The sequence below is a fragment of the Oryx dammah genome, unplaced genomic scaffold, assembly GCF_014754425.2.
Source record: "Oryx dammah isolate SB20612 unplaced genomic scaffold, SCBI_Odam_1.1 HiC_scaffold_7, whole genome shotgun sequence".
Lineage (NCBI taxonomy): Eukaryota > Metazoa > Chordata > Mammalia > Artiodactyla > Bovidae > Oryx > Oryx dammah.
In genome coordinates, this window is record NW_024070191.1 from 7040208 (window position 1) to 7061484 (window position 21277).

General features: G+C 37.7%; 1 protein-coding gene across 1 annotated transcript in view; it reads right to left on the reverse strand.

Annotated features, from left to right (window-relative positions):
* LOC120865839 (vascular endothelial growth factor C-like) overlaps positions 1-21277 on the reverse strand; it is an 84036-nt gene that overhangs the window by 16735 nt on the left and 46024 nt on the right. Inside the window, exons 2-3 of the mRNA XM_040243239.1 lie at positions 9332-9545; positions 7456-7646 (exon numbers count right to left, since the gene is read on the reverse strand). Coding sequence (XP_040099173.1) covers positions 7456-7646; positions 9332-9545 — 405 coding nt within the window. The remainder of the gene's footprint in view (positions 1-7455; positions 7647-9331; positions 9546-21277) is intronic.

The following is a 21277-nucleotide window of genomic DNA, read 5'->3' on the forward strand; positions in this document are numbered from 1 at the left end:
ACAAATCATCCTCCAAATGGGAAAGAGGAAAACTGAGGGTTTATTTTTAACTGAGTTTATTAACCATATGGCTAGGTATCAAGAGGTTATGGAACTTAAGTTAGGTCTGGGAAGACAGCAGGTCCTTATTAGGACATCTGATATTGAATTCATTTTACATGTTTTTATATATAAAATGTACATACAGTAATACAGTTAAAATAAAAATGCCAATTCAGGAGTTTTAGAATTACTGAATAAAACTTGTGGACATGATCAGTACCTTAAGTTGGAAAAAGTGTTATGTCTAATAGATACATTTTCTTCTGAAGGCAAATGTGAATCTTAAAGAAACTTCTGATAACTGTTATTTGTCTAGAGTTCTTTTCCCACATCTGGGAAAAACCTGATTTCCAACAACTGTTCTTGCCAAATACTACTTAGCTAAAGATTCAAAACAAATTGCGTTCCACTTGTTAAATACATATGAATGTAATAAATTAATCCTTCAGACTGCTAGTGTTCTGTTTAATTAATGGAAGAACTATCCCTGTCAGCAGTGCAAAATAATCCTTCTAAGTTTCACTCCACTGCTGCAGTTTACTTAGGATTAAGTGGCTTTTGCAGTGAAAGACAATTTTAGGAAACATTTACTTTAACTCCAACATATCTGTAGCAGTTTTGCTAATCTATATGCATAATTTCCTTATAAAATAACAAAAAAATAGAATGGCTGTTTCTTTTTAAGATGGCAATATGGAATTTTAAATAATGTGGTTCTTGTACATGAGAATGAGGAAAGGAAGTTTAGCGCCCAGACAGCCGCTTCTTCTGTCGGCAGGAAAGCATTGTTTCTTTAGTTCTAACTCCGAGTTGTCCACAGGAAACCCATGGATTTAGCAATTCTTTTTTCATTCCCATCTTCAGTGAAGCTGCTTAATGACAATACCAACATTTAAATAACTCTTTATCCAAATGTTGGCTCGAAAGCAGATGCCTTCTGCTTCTGCCATCAAATAATTTACATTCCTCAAAATCTGCTTTCTACTTTTTGGTTATGTGTCTTAAACATACAACTTCTCGTGAGAAAATACGCTTGAAGCATATGTTTAGGAACGAGGTCAAGAGGACATCCGATCTGTGTAACTTTTCAAAGTTGCTTAGATATTACTTGGGAAGGACTTTGAGGCAGTTGTTGTCGATTAGCTCACTCTGGAATGCTCAGTGCATGTGGTTTTACTTTGCAGCTCACGGCTGGCTTCCTCACACATGCTGATAACCTGCCCTTCGTGAAGCACCATAAAAATGCTCTATAAGTTTCTACTAAAAACTTGGGTTGTACATTACTTAAGGTACTTTGTCCTTACAGTTTATATGATTCTAGTTGGTGATTTGGTGCCAAAAGATGTCTGGAATTCCTGTAACAAAACAAAAACTTTTTTTTTTTTCCTTCAGAAAATATCAGTAAGAAACTTCCTTTTATGTTTGAAAACAATCATCACATGCTCCCATTTATACTACTCGGAAAATACAATAAAACAGGTAATTATATTAGTAAAAATGTCAAAGACAGAAACAGTGCCTTCAGCAATTTCATGTCTTGCGCTCCTTGGTTTGTGAACCTTCTTGACAGGCACCACCTAGTAGGTGCTTCACCACACTTGCTTAATTGAATTAAAATTTAAATTCTCCCTTTTCCTATTAAAAAAATCTGAGTGGATTCTTCAGGTTGGAGAAGGGCATGAAGTTACAAAACCAAAGAGAGAAACAGATGGGACTAGCAACGACTGAATACTGGCCATCCCTCAGCATTGGTTTTCAATCTTCCCTCCTGATATGAGAATTCTCTAAGCAGTAACAACCACATCAAGGCTCCAAAAAACCATTCATCAATGTGAGGTTTCTTCCTGGACCTACAGCTGAAGATCCAATCACTGCTGTAGGATTCTAAAATTACATGCCCAATATTCCTCTGGTATCTCCACCTACTTACCACTCAGATGCTTCAAAATCAGCCTAGTTAAAACTCTACCTTTGACCTCAGATCTGTTCCTTTTTATCTAAGGAGCTATTCTATTTAGTGCCCAGTGTTTACTGCGTACCAACTACTGCACTGTTATGCCCCATAGTGATAACCAAACACAGTCTTTGCTTTCTTAGGGTTTAGAGCATGGGAAGTAAAATGATCTGACTGGTAAGGTGATGATGCTATGTTGGATGAGCAATAAAGGCTGCTACGGAAGCATAGGACAGGATGCTGTGAAGATGACATTTATGTCCAGGCTTGAGGATGAGTAGAAATTAGCTAGACAAGTGGGGATATGGAGTGGTGTGTAAGGAGATGTTTCAAACACAAAGACCAGTTTACCTACACATTTGCTGCATGCTGGCTCAATGTCAATAAGCAATGTTACTGGAGAGTTTTGAGCAGTGTCAGATTTATCATTTAGAAAGAGGAAACACTGCTATAATGTGGCAAAGGGATTGAAGGGAAGTAGGAAGAGGGCTTTGACATCAGTTTGCAGCTGGTCCGTGCATAATGGTCCTGGTAATGGATGGATGTGGTCCAGACCAAGGGGAGGTCAGCAGATTAAAGGCACTGATGGGTCCCAGAGATGTTGGAAAGGTATAGGAATCGCTGATTGGGCTTTTAGTGAAAGGAAGAAAAATCGGATCAACCGACTAATAAAAGAATGGCATCATTTACTAAGACAGAGAATACTGAAGAAAGAAAAAGATTTATTGACTTATTTGTGAGGATGCTATTGGGGGCAGGGATAGGATGGGATGTGGTGTGTGAGGGATGGGATCTGGTGTGACACAGACTGACTCTGACTGTTTGGGGGAAGCCCAGTCACGAGGTTGAGTAGGTTGTGGGGAAACCACGAGAGAAGTCTGAGGTGGAGATGAAGACTTAGGGGAGGGATCCCCAGAAGAGCAGAGAGAGAAGGTGAGGAAGGAGAGCATGTACAGAGGAGGGTGCCCAGGGCAGGACCCAGAAGACTAAGTGCCTCCTTCCCAACTTCAAATTTTTAATTGCAAACTCAAATTGACTTCAAATTTTTAATTGCAAAACTCCTGAAAATCTTTTAAAAATTGAAGTACTAAAATGAAAACTACCCCACTATTTATACACAGTTAAAAATTGCTGCTTTGCAGATCAGAATTTATAAGAATTGTGAAAAGTGATTATTGTAAGTATCAAGTCTATTGAAAAGGATCCAAACAAAATGGGAAAACAACATAAACCAACAACAATAAACCAGACAGACTTCCAAAATGGTGCAGCAAATTCCAGTTGTTTTTCTTGAGAGCAGATAATAGGGAGGAAGCAGGTAAATGAATAGTAGCAACATCATAAATTTATCATAAAATAATCCTAAATTCTGTGAAGTCTTGAGGTGAAAGAAGGTGAAATACAGCCAGAACTATTTCCATATGATATAAAGTAGACTTAACTTTCTTCCAGGAAAAAGATACCATGTTTGATGTTTACGTACTGAGGCTACTGGATCAAATTCTGTTTTACTTACACATAGCACTTAAACTGGAGAAGACAATGGCACCCCACTCCAGTGTTCTTGCCTGGAAAATCCCATGGACAGAGGAGCCTGATGGGCGGCCGTCTATGGGGTCGCACAGAGTTGGACACGACTGAAGCGACTTAGCAGCAGCAGCAGTTAAACTTAGCACTAAATGGTCTTAGCCCTGGAGACTTAGAATTTCTGAAGCCTAAGCCCCTTTAAGGCCTCCACCGTGGCAGAGCAGTTTGTATGCTGTGTAATACTTGTCCGTACATAAATACTTTCACTCTGATACCAATTAGGTGAATATGTGACCTAATTGGACCACTGTCCTAATTAGAGAATAAATATGCAGTGGTCACAGAAAACTGCTAATGGTTTGTTGAAGACTAAATATATTTGTTTTGCTTACTAACAAAGAACTGATTTTCTGTTTCCCAAATTCAGACTTTTACCTAAGGGACTCCAACGTGGCACACACGTAAACGCATATTTAGTAAGCTGATAGTAAGAGAAAGAGAATGTTGACTTTTGCTTGTATTAAATATAAATGGGAAAAAAAGGAAAAACGTCTTTCCAATTTGTTAAAGAAATAGATCTTTTTAAAAGATGGAGCCGCAAAAAAAAAAAAAAAAAAAAAGGAGCTGCAATTTATAAAAGAATCACTTAAAAATCATGCAAGTGAGTTAATCAGATGTTTTAATATTATTAAACATTAAGAAATTGTTTTAAAGTCTGATTGAATACTTAAGGATTAAGGGTCAGAGAACCAACTCCCTGAAAGTGTAGGGCCAATGCTGTGGACGTGTCTGTATCTTCATCCTTTTCTGGTGGGAGGGTCCACGGTTTTTGGGGGTCCTATAAGGGGGTGTGCACTCCCTCTGTGGTGGGCACCTGGATGTTCAGTGCATGAAACAGACCTGTTCTTCCCTTTGTGGAGGTGACAGACATTAGTCAAATAATAAGGACCCTATATTCTAAACTAAATGATTATAAGGTATAGTTGTTGTTTTGAAAGAAAAGTATTAGAAACCACAAAGAATTTTTAAGAATACTGAGTGTAAACCAGTCATAAACATCTCGCCCAGGACTTCCTGGAGCCACGCGATACTTGAGGTCTGAAGAGCTGGATCTTGGCGGGAGGAGACTAGAAGGCCAGGACGGCTCAGAGGTGTGTGCAAAGGTCTGGGGCGGAGGGGGAACTGAAGGAAGCTGAGAACACGGGGACTAGAAAGAGGGAGGTCAAGGGAGAGTCGTGTTAGAGGATGCGGTGGACAAAGGCAGAGGCAGTGATAGAGAATTTGGTCTTATTCTAGGAGCAACTGGGAATCGCTGAAGGCCTGTTACTCTGGAAACCGATAGCAGCAGTCTTACGTGTTTGAAAATATCCCCGGGGGCGATGTAGAGGATGGATATGAAGCAGGGACAGCGAAGCCGAAGAGCAGGGAGGATGGTGTTTTCTAAGTTGGAAAGTGCATCACAAGTGCCTTGGACGACAGACATGGTGCTGGGCATGGGGATTCGAGACACTGAGGGGACAAAACTAACAAATTAACATCTGATTTAGTGACAGTCCCGTCAGAGACGATTTCCTTCTTTCTGACTAGAGATGACGTCATGCAGTGAGAGGGAAAACTAGAAGACCAGGTGCTTTTTATGGTGCTGTTGTTGTTTGGGGTTAGTTTGATGTCGCAGAGAAAAAGCCTGACTGAGGAACTTTACACAAAACGTTGGGCATTGGTATCTAAAGAAGATATATTCTGAATTATTTAATGTAAATATTAAATTAATCATTAATGTTACTCTATAAAGCTTGATACATTGTAAAACCAGATTCATTTAAAACACTGTCTCTAATTAACACACAGTAGAAGAATTTGTGGGGGATTAGTAATGAAACAATAGCATAGGACAACAGACCGGTTCCAAATGGGGAAAGGAGTACGTCAAGACTGTATATTGTCACCCTGCTTATTTAACTTATATGCGGAGTACATCATGAGAAATGCCAGGCTGGATGAAACGCAAGCTGGAATCAAGACTGCCGGGAGAAATATCAATAATCTCAGATATGCAGATGATACCACCCTTATGGCAGAAAGTAAAGAGGAACTAAAAAGCCTCTTGATGAAAGTAAAAGAGGAGAGTGAAAAGCTCAACATTCAGATAACCAAGATCATGGCATCCGGTCCCATCACTTCCTGGCAAATAGATGAAGAAACAATGGAAACAGTGAGAGGTTTCATTTTCTTGGGTTGCAAAATTACTGCAGATGGTGACTGCAGCCATGAAGTTAAAAGATGCTTACTCCTTGGAAGAAAAGCTATGACCAACCTAGACAGCATATTAAAAAGCAGAGACAGTTCTTTGCCAACAAAGGTCCATCTAGTCAAAGCCATGGTTTTTCCAGTAGTCATGTATGGATGTGAGAGTTGGACTATAAAGAAAGCTGAGTGCCAAAATATTGATGGTCTTGAACTGCTGTGTTGGAGAAGACTCTTGAGAGTCCCTTGGACTGCAAGGAGATCCAACCAGTCCATCCTAAAGGAAATCAGTCCTGAATATTCATTGGAAAGACTGATGCTGAAGCTGAAACTCCAATACTTTGGCCACCTGATGTGAAGAACTGACTCACTGGAAAAGACTCTGATGCTGGGAAAGATTGAAGGTGGGAGGAGAAGGGGATGACAGAGGATGAGATAGTTAGATGGCATCACCGACTCAATGGACATGAGTTTGAGTAAGCTTCAGGAGTTGGTGATGGACAGGGAGGCCTGGCATGCTGCAGTCCATGGGGTTGCAATGAGCTGGACACGACTGAGTGACTGAACTGAACTGAGTAATGAAAAATATCTTTGGATGTTGTCAACTGTTAATTTATTTTCACCAAGTAAATAAATGAACTATTGAAAAAACAGGAATTTTCAGAAAAGAACAACAAAATTCCAATACTACAATGGCTGTCATTCAAATCTAATATGATATAAGCACTTAAAAAATAAAATTTTGCCAACTAAATCTAATAAGGCAGTTCTAAAGTGATAAATTATGAGCTCTTAATAGATACATTTTGTTTTACTTGGTAAAATAATTCTTTAGAAATCTATCATTTGAGTGTATTGCATATCATCCTAATTTTAAAAGAGATATAGCCCTTTATTCTTTGGAAAACTCAACTGGTATATCTAGGCCTTAAGAAAAAAATCAACGCAAGTTGATATTTCATTTAAACAAAGCACAACAGTAATAAACAATATTGTCTAGGATGCACATTACACCACTTGACTGAAGTATTTTAAAATATATAAAACTAAAGGTATTCAAAAATGTTTTTTACAATAATTCATAAACCCTCATTTATTTTCTGTAACTTTTAAAAAGTCAACATGTTTTTTTTTTATCAGACTCAGAAGACCAAAATTCCTTTTAAATAAGAGTTTAAGTTGAATATAAAAACAGAATTATTTTTAATCTTAATATCTTTTAAAAATCAATACTACCTTTTGGAGAATATGATACTGTCATTAAGTTTTTCCATTTGATTTTTAAAAAGTGACTTTGATGCCACTATATAAACAGAGTTCATAAAGTATCAGTTACTTTTTTGGTGATAGTCTCATCAAAAACACAACTATTGAAAAATTAACTTCATTCCTCACAGACAATAGAAGCAGCTAATCTATTTAAAAAATCTTTTTCTTTTGATGTGGACCATTTTTAAAGTCTTTATTGAGTTTGCTACAATATTGCTTCTTTTTTTTATGTTTTAGTGTTTTGGCTGCAAGGCACGTAGGGTCTTCGCTCCTCAACCAGGGACAGAAGCCGTGCCCCCCCATATTGGAAGGCGGAGTCCCAACCACTGGACTTCTGGGAAGTCCCTGAGCCAAGCTCCTTGAAAGGGGGCAGAGGGGAAGCCGGGCTGCAGAGGGCTGTGCCGGAGCCGCACACCTACCGTCTTGCTGAGGTAACTTGTGCTGGTGTTCATGCACTGTTGCCCCTCGCTGTTGCAGCAGCCCCCACATCTGTAGACGGACACACATGGAGGTTTAAAGAAGGTGTTTGTGGCTGCTCCAAACTCCTTCCCCACATCTATACACACCTCCCGTGGCATGCATTGAGTCTTTCTCCACTCATTATCAATACCTGTCGGGTCACAGGGAAGGCCGTAAGTTACACAGATGCCAAGGTGGAAAAACCCACAGCAGTTGGAAGTCACTCACAATGGATTGCAGAGTTAAGATTTAGATGTAATACTTTAAAGAAATAGTTGACGGGATCCTACATTGCCCTGTGAGCTGGAATAGGATATGGTCTTTAACAGAGTAGCTAAAGGTATTTTCTATTAAAAAAAAAAAAAAAACAACTAATGTCTAGTACCATGTAACAAGCTACATTAGTGTTATGCTTCCTTACAATTAGAACAGATTCTACAGTACAAATAGAGCAGATTCTACAAGACAATTAGAATAGATTCTACAGTACTTTACTTGTCCATGTGTGGTCAGTCATATCGGACTCTTTGTGAATCCATGGACTTAGCCTCCAGGCTCCTCTGTCCATGGGTTTTTTTCCCAGGCAAGAATACTGGAGTGGGTTGCCATTTCCTCCTCCAGGGATCCTCCCAACTCAGGGATCGAATCCTTGTCTCTTGGCTCCTGCACTGGCAGGCAGATTCTTTACCACTGAGTCACCTGGGAGATCCCTGAAAATTTAACATAGATGCTTATAAAACCCATGGAGATAGAATCATGCTCATTTGCTATTATATGTAGTATTTTTAATGTTGCAGTGCAAATATAAACAGCATGTTTAATTTCTCTTTTTAAACTGAGTTGTGAATGAGATGATGGCTTTGGTTTTGGAAACTCATTTTTAGGCTGGTGACCATGTCTTGGTGATAGCTACTTGAAATGAGAAGGTATTTTCTAGCAACTGGGACATGTATCCTGAACAAAGTTTTTTTCAGGAAAGTAAAAACTTCCTATTCCTTGCATGCTTTCTCTTGGAATTCTGTTTCCAGTGAGTTGGTGTTTTACCTATGGCACTGTTGTCTCTTTAAAGACTGCATTACAGATGATGTACTTCTTAAATGTTCTAGTTTATTTTTCTCCTATTCCCCCTAAAATAAAGTTTCTAGAAAAAAAAAAGATATAAACTGCGGGTTATTCAGTCATGAAGCCATTTTGTTTGTTTGCTTTTGTTCTCAAAATAATTTGTAATCTCAAACGTTTATAGCAGTTAATATCTAACAACTGAAAGGAATTATTTGTTAAGTAGTCCCAGGGGGTCTATGCCACTTTGTGCAACACCATAATTTTTTGTGACTGCTGCTTAGAGATCTCTCACTAACTTTACCAAAGTCTAGCTCTCAAGTTAAGTTCCATCTAAAGCAACAAGAAACAAATAGCAGTTGACAAGATGATTTTGGATGATGTAGAAAGTAAACATTTCTATATCCAAAGCAAAAGAAAAGTTATGTGCAATTATTTTTTGTGACATAGAATGTTTAAGTGATTGAAGAGTTATGGTGTATAAAATTTGTTTGTACGTTTTAAAATTTTTCTGATGGGGTATCATCTCAAGTTAAAAAAAAATTACAGTGTGCTGATATGCATGCACCTGTCTTTATTTTCCAAGAAACCACTTTAACCACTTACAGTGAAATCTTAAAATTCTGTATTTGGAAAATAATTCTTTATTTTCTGTTTTACTTTTGGCCTTAAAGGTATTCAATAGTATTACAAATGCTGAAATTAAAGGATCAGAATGGCAATTTGTACTGGGTTGACATATGAAGCTTATTATATATTTTCTTTTCCCATACTTACTTCTTAAGATCTCTGTATTATAATGTGCTGCAGCAAATTTTAGAGTTTCTCCTGTCCTTGTGTTGGTGTTAGCCTGTTCTTTACTTTGTTGCCAGCCTCCTTTCCTTAACTGACACTTGTACATTTTCCAATATTCGGGGTAGAGCACAGTCATGAGTTCATCCACACTGGACACTGACCGCAGCTGCTCCTCCATTTCTTTGCCTGCATAAGCCTGTGGAAGAAGAATGCAACATAGTACTTCTCAGATTAAGGAAACAGATGCACTAGAAAACTTTCAGGCTTGTTTGATATATATATATGTATATGTGCATATATATATATATAATACATGCTAGATTTCTATTAAAATATTATTTATTTTCCCCAAATTGCTTAACTTTTCTTGTTAAAATTACATTCATCTTTTAATCTGAATCAATAACACAATTTAAATTAAATTAAATATCACAATTAAAATATAAAATACACATTTGGTCATTAGGATAGAAAAGTTTGAGACACAATTTTAAAAATAATTTCTAAAGTAGCTTACTTTATTTATCATTGTTTTACAAAGTTGATGAACGTGCAAGTTTAAAAGTTATCTAAGCTTCTGCTGCTGCTGCTGCTGCTAAGTCGCTTCAGTGGTGTCCGACTCTGTGCGACCCCGTAGACGGCAGCCCACCAGGCTCCCCCGTCCCTGGGATTCTCCAGGCAAGAACACTGGAGTGGGTTGCCATTTCCTTCTCCAATGCATGAAAGTGAAAAGTGAAAGTGAAGTCGCTCAGTTGTGTCCGATTTCGCAACCCTATGGACTGCAGCCTACCAGGCTCCTCCATTCATGGGATTTTCCAGGCAAGAGTACTGGAGTGGGTTGCCGTTGCCTTCTCCAAAGCTTCTATTACCCTCCAACATAAATAAGATTAGGTAAAATCCAGTCTATGATAATTCTTTGTTTCACTTTTAGTTATTAACATCAATAAAATGTAATTAAGCAGGACGCTTGAAATTAGGAATTTTAGTTTATGAAAACTATTTTAGAACAAAAGATCCCATAGATTTTAATAACAGAATCACAATAAGGTTTACATTTTGCAGAACCTTCCAGTATTTCCAAAAAGTCTGATCATCAAGATTTATTCTGCCAGTAAAAAGACATGCTACAATAGCTCAGAGAACATGAATTCTGCTAATTAGTTAATGGTCTATATTGGTGTATTCAATTAAGTAGAACATTCCAAGTTATGTTCAAGTAGTTACCATATCTAAGAAAAAATAGATTTTTTTTTCTAAATTATACCTTGAAACTATGGAAAATGGGACATTGTTTAACTTTATATGCAAAGGGAAATACTTCATCAAGTATTTATTTTTATATTGCCATGATTATCCCATCTTAAGTCTAACTATATAATTAAATACTTTGGACAATAAGTCTCAAAGTTAAGCTCCATTGGAATCAATCTGAGAGGTGTTAAAAATGCAGCTACTTGCCCCCCACCTCCCCTGCCAGGTATCTTGCATGACATCAGGAATCTACATTCCAACAATTTACAGATTTCCTTTTCTAATTTCTGAAGTACAAAATTAATTTATTTGCTTTAAAAATCAAAATACAGTTAAATTGAAAGTCTTTCTACCACACTCCAAATCATTCTGATGTAGGTGATTTTTGTACTACATTTTGAGAAACATAATCTAAGACAGTTGTCTTACTATCACAGAGGCTCCTAGGCAGTAGCTTATGAAATGGGTTCTTTCCTATGAGATAATAAAACTGGCCGTGTAGTTCAGCACTTGCCCATTCCTCACTGTTGTGTGAATTGAGCATATGGATTCATCTCGTCAAGCCTGGTATTGATAGTAATCCATGGCTTTCTCAAAGATTACAAGATGATACACCAGGCAGTTATACAAAATACAACTCTACCGGATAGATCAAGAGTCAGGTGGACAGGAGACCTTAGCTTACACAAAAGTGACAAAATGTCCTCTCACAGTCTCCCAATTAAATGGGCATGACATATCTTTCTCAGGAAAATGTCACATGAGACACAAGATTCAAGAATCATCAACATCTCAGAATCTTAAAGGATTACTACTGAAGAGAAGACTCTCCTGGTGGCTCAGATGGTAAAGCGTCCGTCTACAATGCGGGAGACCTGGGTTCGATCCTTGGGTTGGGAAGATTCCCTGGAGAAGGAAATGGCAATCCACTCCAGTACTATTGCCTGGAAAATCCCATGGACAGAGGAGCCTGGTAGGCTACAGTCCATGGGGTCGCAAAGAGTCGGACACGACTGAGTGGCTTCACTTTCACTGAAGAGAAAGATGGTAAAAAACATGGGTGTATCTGTGTCCCTGCCACCTGGAGGACCGTGTCATGGGTGGGGTTCTGTTTGCCCGTTTGCATGACTAGCCCTTGAACACCCAGAGTAATGTGAGATTGTGTGACTGGTGGGTCCCTGGGCCCTGGGGTACTTTCCCCCATGACTCAGCTGGAATCAAAGCCAGGTTGTGACCTAACCTGATCACTTGAGTCTCACAAGAAACAGGCAGGAATGTTCTCTTTACCAAAAGGAGCTGCAATACAATACCAACATTGTGTGACACGGTGAAAAGTACACACCAAACTATTGCTTGAGAAGGATGTTGGTGAAGCGGGCTTTCAATTAAGTATTATGTGAAGTTTCATGGCAAATCACTTTTGTACTTTAAAATTTAAAAAGGAAAATAACTCTAAGAGTAATTACGTCTGTAAGAGAAAATAATTGATTACCCAATAGAGAAACAGAAGAAAAACATAAGCATGTAAACTCACAACACAGAAAATGCAGTATAAAAAATGAAAAAGATACCAGAAAATAAAAGTTACCCTATTTACCCTATTTATACTCTTAGATTGAAAAAAGGTCTTTCTAGAAGTGAATAGGAAAACAAAATGTAAACTATTTTTATGGTAGAAAACACTGTAAACAAAAGACAGACGATAAAGTAGAAAAATCATTGGCAATACACATGACAGATAGAAAAGGGCTAATGTTCTTACAATATTATATGAACATATTAAGAAAATGTAAGCAGACACTTCAAAAGAAAAGTGGACAAAGTACTTGAATTGCATATTCACAGAGAGTAAATACAATTCATTGTACTTGGTGACAGCAGAAATGAAGGAAACTAGCATCCCTTTCAGTCCTGGTGAGAGTATAAATTTGTATAGCTATTCAAGGAAAATGTGCTATTTCAACTTAAAAGGCCTTTAAAACAAGCTCCATTTTAGACAGCGAATGCACTTTGGAATTAAATTCCCTATCTAACAGGTGATAATATAATTATGCCAGAAATATGTACATATTTATCACGAGGCTGTCTATGACAGCGAATATAAAAAACAGCTTTACATACAATAATTAGGAATTGATTGAATAACGTACAATACAAACAGAAACTAGCGCAGAAAGTAATGTCACTCTAAACTGGTGATATGAATATGTAATCTAGATGTGAAGAGAGGCTCATAGTACAGTCTATGAAAATGGAGAGAACACAGCTTATATATAATATTCCCCATACATATTGTTCATATATGTACAATTTTTATTTCAGAAAACAATGTATCTAGACAGATTGTATGCATGTATGTGTTCTCAAGAGTAAAATATATGTGGCAAAAAAGTTATCTTCTTCAAGTTGTAAGATTTAAGTTAATTATTATGTTCTTTATATATTTCTATGGCTTCCCAGATGGCTCAGTGATAAAGAATATGTCTGCAACGCAAGAGACATGAGTTCAATCCCTGGGTCAGGAAGATTCCCTGAAGTAGAAAATGGCAATCCACTTCAGTATTCTTGCTTGGGAAATCTCATGGTCAGAGGAGTCTGGGGGCTAGAGTCTGTGGGATCACAAAGATTCAGCCATGATTTAGGGACTAAACAAAAACGAAAATATTTCTAGAGTCTGTGGGATCACAAAGATTCAGATATGATTTAGGGACTAAACAAAAACGAAAATATTTCTATATCTTAAAATTTAAAATTTAAATGTAAAGCTTTATTATCTGAATAAAAATGTCACAGTAATCATCTCTAAGCATGTTGGAAGGCTATAGTATTTGCTCTCATTTCAGCCTTTCATTTACTTCACTCTTCTTATATCTGCACAGACTATGCCTCTGATATACTATTTGATTTAAAACAAATCCACTTTTAGGACTAGAGCCCCTTAATAAATAATATAACTTTATAAGACCAAAAAACCATTGGCAAAAGCAGAAGCTATCACAGGCAAATGTTATAAAAAAACTTGAAACTGAGTAATTTACTTACTTATTCCCACTAGATTTTAGTTACCATATTTGCATGGAAGAAAAATAAGCTGTAGTATCAAAAGATCCAGATATTCATGTTGGCTGCGGACCTTTTTTTTATTATGTTAAAAAATAATAATTATATATATATATATAGTTAATTGATTGATGACTGATTTACAATGTTGGTTTGCTTTCTGTCATACATCAACATAAGTTAACCATAGGTGTACCTATGTCCCTTCCTTCTTGAATCTCCCTCCCACCTCCTGCCCTTTCCCACCTCTCTGGGCTATTACAGAGCCCCAGTTTGAGTTCCCTGAGTCATACAGTAAATTTCCATTGGCTACCTCCTTACATATGTTAGTGCACATGCTTCCATGCTGCTCTCTCCATTCAGCTTAGCCTCCCCCTCCTCTCCCCTACCACTGTCCATCAGTCAGTTCCCTATGTCTGCATCTCCGCTGCTGTTCTGCAAATAGGTTCATCAGTACCATCTTTCTAGATTTCATATATATCCATTAATATATGGTATTTGTTTTTCTGACTTACTTCATTCTGCATAATAGGTTCTAGGTTCATCCACCTCATTAGAACTGCCTCAAATGTGTTCCTTTTTTTGGCTGAGTAGTATTCCACTGTGTATATGTAACACAGCTTCTTCATCCAGTCATCTGTCAGTGAACATCTAGGTTGCTTTCATGTCCTAGCTATTATAAATAGTGCTCTAATGAACACTGGGGGTACATGTGTCTTTTTCAGTTTTGGTTTCTTCAGGGTATATGCCTAGAAGTGGTATTGCTGGGTCATACGGTGGTTTTATTCTTAGTTTTGTTTTTTTTTTTTTAAAAGAATCTCCACATTGTTTTCCATAGTGACTATATCAATTTACATTCACACCAACAGTGCAAAAGCATTCCCTTTTCTCCATACCCTCTCCAGAATTTATTGTTTGTGGATTTTTTGATGATGGCCATTCTAACCAGTGTGAAGTGATACCTCATTGTAGTTTTGATTTGCTTTTCTCTAATAATGAGTGACTCAGATCATGAGCTCCTTATTGCCAAATTCAGACTTAAATTGAAGAAAGTAGGGAAAACCGCTAGACCATTCAGGTATGACCTAAATCAAATCCCTTATGATTATACAGTGGAAGTGAGAAATAGATTTAAGGGACTAGATCTGATAGATTGAGTGCCTGATGAACTATGGACTGAGGTTCGTGACATTGTACAGGAGACAGGGATCAAGACCATCCCCATGGAAAAGAAATGCAAAGAAGCAAAATGGCTGTCTGGGGAGGCCTTACAAATAGCTGTGAAAAGAAGAGAAGAGAAAAGCAAAGGAGAAAAGAAAAGATACAAGCATCTGAACGCAGAGTTCCAAAGAATAGCAAGAAGAGATAAGAAAGCCTTCCTCAGCGATCAATGCAAAGAAATAGAGGAAAAGAACAGAATGGGGAAGACTAGAGATCTCTTCAAGAAAATTAGAGATACCAAGGGAACATTTCATGCAAAGATGGGCTTGATAAAGGACAGAAATGGTATGGACCTAACAGAAGCAGAAGATATTAAGAAGAGGTGGTAAGAATACACAGAAGAACTGTACAAAAAAGATCTTCACAACCAAGATAATCACAATAGTGTGATCATTCACCTAGAGCCAGACATCCTGGAATGTGAAGTCAAGTGGGCCTTAGAAAGCATCACTATGAACAGAGCTAGTGGAGGTGATGGAATTCCAGTGGAGCTATTTCAAATCCTAAAAGATGATGCTGTGAAAGTGTTGCACTCAATATGCCAGCAAGTTTGGAAAACTCAGCAGTGACCACAGGACTGGAAAAGGTCAGTTTTCATTCCAATTCCAAAGAAAGGCAATGCCAAAGAATGCTCAAACTACCACACAATTGCACTCATCTCACATGCTAGTAAAGTAATGCTCAAAATTCTGCAAGCCAGGCTTCAGCAATACATGAACTGTGAACTTCCAGACGTTAAAACTGGTTTTAGAAAAGGCAGAGGAACCAGAGATCAAATTGCCAACATCCGCTGGATCATGGAAAAAGCAAGAGAGTTCCAAAAAAACATCTATTTCTGCTTTATTAGCTATGCCAAAGCCTTTGACCGTGTGGATCACAATAAACTGTGGAAAATTCTGAAAGAGATGGGAATACCAGACCAGCTGACCTGTCTCTTGAGAAACCTATATGCAGGTCAGGAAGCAACAGTTAGAACTGGACATGGAACAACAGACTGGTTCCAAATAGGAAAAGGAGTGCGTCAAGGCTGTCTATTGTCACCCTGCTTATTTAACTTCTATGCAGAGTACATCATGAGAAATGCTGGACTGGAAGAAACACAAACTGGAATCAAGATTGCCGGGAGAAATATCAATAACCTCAGATATGCAGATGACACCACCCTTATGGCAGAAAGTGAAGAGGAACTAAAAAGCCTCTTGATGAAAGTGAAAGAGGAAAGTGAAAAAGTTGGCTTAAAGCTCAACATTCAGAAAACGAAGATCATGGCATCTGGTCCCATCACTTCATGGCAAATAGATGGGGAAACAGTGGAAACAATGTCAGACTTTATTTTTGGGGGCTCCAAAATCACTACAGATGGTGACTGTAGCCATGAAATCAAAACACGCTTACTCCTTGGAAGAAAAGTTATGACCAACCTAGATAGCATATTCAAAAGCAGAGACATTACTTTACCAACAAAGGTCCATCTAGTCAAGGCTATGGTTTTTCCAGTAGTCATGTATAGATGCGAAAGTTGGACTGTGAAGAAGGCTGAGTGCCGAAGAATTGATGCTTTTGAGCTGTGGTGTTGGAGAAGACTCTTGAGAGTCCCTTGGACTGCAAGGAGATCCAGCCAGTCCATTCTAGAGATCAGCCCTGGGTGTTCTCTGGGGGGAATGATGCTGAAGCTGAAACTCCAGTACTTTGGCCACCTCATGTGAAGAATTGACTCATTGGAAAAGACTCTGATGCTGGGAGGGATTGGGGGCAGGAGGAGAAGGGCACGACAGAGGATGAGATGGCTGGATGGCATCACTGACTCAATGGATGTGAATTTGATTGAACTCTGGGAGTTGGTGATGGACAGGGAGGCCTGGTTTGCTGTGATTCATGGGGTCGCAAAGAGTTGGACATGACTGAGCGACTGAACTGAACTGAACTGAACTGAACTGAGTAATGAGTGATGTTGATCATTTCTTCATGTGTTTATTAGCCATCTATCTGTTTTCTTTGGAGAAATATCTGTTTAGGTCTTTTGCCAACTTTTTGATTGGGTTGCTTGTTTTTCTCTATTGAGTTGTATGAACTGCTTGTATATTTTGGAAATTAATTCTTTGTCAGTTGTTTCATTTACTATTCTTTTCTCCCATTCTGAGGGTAGTCTTTTCACCTTGTTTACATTTTCCTTTGCTTTGCAAAAGGTTTTAAGTTTAAGTAGGTCCCACTTACTTATTTTCGTTTTTATTTACATTATTCTAGGAGGAGGGTCATAAAGGATCTTGCTATGATTTATGTCATACAGTGTTCTGCCTATGTTTTCTTCTAAAAGAGTTTTATATTTTCTGGTCTTACATTTAGGTCTTTAGTCCATTTTGGGTTTATCTTTGTGCATGGTGTTAGGAAGTGTTCTAATTTCATTTTTTTACATGTTGTCCAGATCTTCCAGCACCAGTCACTGAAGACACTATCTTTTACCCACTGTATATTCTTGCTTCCTTTGTCACAGATAAGGTGCCCATAGGTGTGTGGGTTTATCTCTGGGCTTTCTATTTTTTCCCATTGGTCTATACTTCTGTTTTTGTTCTAGTACCATATTGTCTTGATGATTATAGCTTTGTAGTATAGTCTACAGACTTTATTTTAATTGAGTAACATCAGATTTCATTCCTCTGAACCTCATTTTACTCCATAAATGCCAATAATGATATCTTCCTCATGGAGTTTTTGTGATGATTCAAACAGACCTTTAATATGAATGTATATTATACATTTCATAGTTGGGAGTGGGATTACTTGTCATTTTACCATCTTTGGTGAGCAGAAGCACAGTACAGAGACTACAGTTTTAGATAAACTGAGTCTCAAACTGTAACTCTGTGTATTGTGCCAGCTATAGGGCAGAACTTCTTTTGATCTGCCTTCTGCAATTTTGTTCTAAATGAGCAGTGACCTAGGTACTGAGTTGTTAAGCATTATAGTGCTTTCTGTGAATCCAGGAAGAACAAAATCTTGAGAATAGATATTAAGTGCTAACCATGGCACATTCACATTGATAGTTTATTTTCAAGAAGTAAAAGAGGCCCCAGCAACCTAGAATGAGTTCTGAACCAAGGAAACACTAAATTCCTTCAAGCAGAAGTTCTATCCATATGAAAAGCTGGTCCTTTGTCAATGCTTTCTTGAGTCTTTATGTTCACCAGTGTTTTCCAGAATGCTGAGGTCATTTTCTTGAATATTAATATATTCCTTTTATTTTCCGAAGGGATTTGGTATGTCTTAAAATAGTGTCTTACAAATGGATATTCAACTGTAATGGAAAGCCTAATATAATCTAAGAATGAATCCAATTTTGCATTCTGTCTTGGAGGGATCAATTAGGAGATTACTCTGATTACTCCTTTGTATCATCAGCAAGTATACACTTGCAAACAATAACCCATGTGACAGTTATTGGAAGATTTTGAGATGCTGTGGCAATAAAAGCTGAGAGTGCAGTGTTGAAAGCAGAGATACAACCAAGCATAAACTCTTCTTTGGTAATTCCTACAGCCAAAACACACTTCCTTCTTACTCTGCCAAGAGCCAGATGAAGCAAGATCTCTGATTCTAGAAGTTACATGATGAGAAAGAACTTTGGGATTTTATCCACACTCTACAATTCTCTGTAACATAAGAATCATAACATGAAGTGAACACCTGAGATGATATTGAAAGTAGGCTCTGATCAACTATATACACATAGTTGGTAAACACTAGTTTTCCTCTTGCTGCTCTGTGATCACTAGGAGTTGTTCAGAGGTAGGAAGAAGACACAAGTGCATGTAGGTTGCCCTTCCTCCAAGACCTGAGTGATTCCAGAGAGTCAGTGAGAGGTGAAAGCCATAGCGTTCATCTAGGATTGTTGGTAGTGGTCCTAGATTTGCCAGTGAGTAGAATGTAGCTGTTAATAAAACCACAGTCCCTCTGAGCAACAATCTTAAGTTAATTACTATGCTGTATATAAAGTAGGCATTCATTTAGTACTTTTATGAAGTTAAAAATTCATGGGGGAATGCACATAATTAAATTATGGAAAATTTCCTTTCACCTAAAAGCATATACTCTTATCAAATACTCACAATCAGAATCAAAAGAATGGCAAAAGTCCATCAAAGAAAGGCTTGACCATACTAGTGGATTTTCATGAAGTGACCATAAAAGGATCATAGGCAAATCTGATTAGTTGTTTAATATAACTATATTGGGAAGAGAGGGAGAAAAATTACTTAATGTTCAAACTAGAAAATAAGGGACACATATTTTTTCTTAAACTGTCCATATGTCATTTTTAAAAGTCTGGCTCAAGTAAAATTTTATATTTGAAATAAGTGTATGTTTTAATGGATGAATTCATAAGATAAAGCAGAGGGAGGATGATGTGATTAAATTATCAGTTTAATAAGAAACCAACTAAAAAGTTTGGAAAGGAATTATTTGTCATATTAGTAATCATATACATCATCTGTTTGTCCTATGAGACCAAAATAGCAACATAAAGCAGTTATCAAGATAAAGAGCTTTACACTATTATTTGGTTTTCTTCCTTTCTTCTTTGAAAATAGGGTATAATCGAATCAGTTGAATAAGTGCTTGCATGGTGCATTGCTAAGTTGTTTCAGTCGTGTCCGACTCTTTGGGACCCCATGGACTGTAGCCCGCCAGGCTCCTCTGTCCATGGAGTTCTCCAGGCAAGAATACTAGAGGGGGTTGCCATGCCTTCCTCTAGGGGATCTTCCCGACTCAGAGATCAAACTGGAGTCTCTTATGTCTCCTGCAGTGGCAGGTGGGTTCTTTATGACAGGTGCCATCTGGGAAGCTCTAGAATAATCGGTTACTGAAGTTATTTATTCTGCCCCTAAAATAGCAAAGGAACTTGCTTATGCAATCTTTCTTATCTAATTATGGCATTTATTAGGAGAGATGAACCTGTGGATCATTCTGTTTCCTTCAGGTAACCACCCACTGTGGTCAAATTTATAAATTGTAACAGTATGTTCTAATTATTTAAAGGCTTTAAAAACAAAATTTGGGCTAAGTGGCATCCTGGAGAGGATTTAGATTTGAGAAATTGTCCAATACATAGTTATATAAATCACTTTTAAAATCATCCTTTGGTAAAAATCACAAATAATTCTGGAAAATCAAATGGCATCCTTCTAAGGAATAAAAGTTTGTAGATGTTTTACATAACCTTAGCAAATCATGTTACCTAACGTCTCAGTGAAGGTGTCAGGGTCGGGATTCTCTCACCCACGGGTCACCCATCATCCATGTCTACACCAACCTGATGTGCCACAGATAGGTAACCCTGACTCAGGTATCTAAATTTGAGTTTAATATTGGAAATTGCTAATTGGAAGTTTTAACTTTTGTCTAATCCTCTGACCTTTTTATTGTAAGTGCTGAAAAATAGTGTCATAAAAAGAATGCATGTGTGTCTGTCTGCTCAGTCATGTCCAACTCTTTTAAAACTCCATGGACTGTAGCCTGCCAGGTTCCTCTGTCCATGGAGTTTTCCAGGAAAGAATACTGGAATGGGCTGCCATTTCCTTCTCCAATAATAAAGAATGGATTCTTTAAAATCCATTACAAGTAGCATAAGCGTTTTTTTAAAAATAAAAATTACTTTTCTGGTTTACCAAATATATGAATTAAATAAAAAGTCAAATATTTGTTTCATTAAAATCTAAGTTAGACTCTTAGAAAATATTTTAAACATTCATCTTTAATCACGTTATTTTTAAGACAACTTTATCATGGCAGCGTAGACCATCTGACATGTCTGCATTACCAGCGCAATGGACATGATACTCTGTACATAGATCCTTGCACTGAACACTGAAAACCTCTTGCTTTTTTTTGTTCTCAAATGAAATTGACTTTTTCCCCCTTAGGATGGTGAAAAGATTGTAAAAATATTAATTCCAATCCTTTTCCAGATATGATTGCAAAAATAGCAACAGGTAGTTCCTGTGAAGCCCTAAATAGTGAATGCATTTACTGACTACTAAAGAAATGCCAAAAAACTAAACCTTACTATTCAAATAGGGCTTCCCCGGTGGCTCAGTGGTAAAGAATCCACCTGCAATGCAGGGGACACAGGAGACATGAGTTCAGTCCCTGGGTTGGGAAGATCCCAAGGAGGAGGTCATGGCAACCCACTCCAGCATTCTTGCCTGGAGAATCCCATGGACAGAGGAGCCTGGCTGGTTACCGGCCAGTGGATCACAAAGAGTTGGACACAACTGAAGGGACTGAGCACACACCCTATTCAAATATTCCTATATACATACTATAGAGAGTAGCTTGCAGCCAGGAATGATCTCCCTTACCCCAGAGTTATTTGGCAAAGCCTGCAGATTTCTTTGGGTT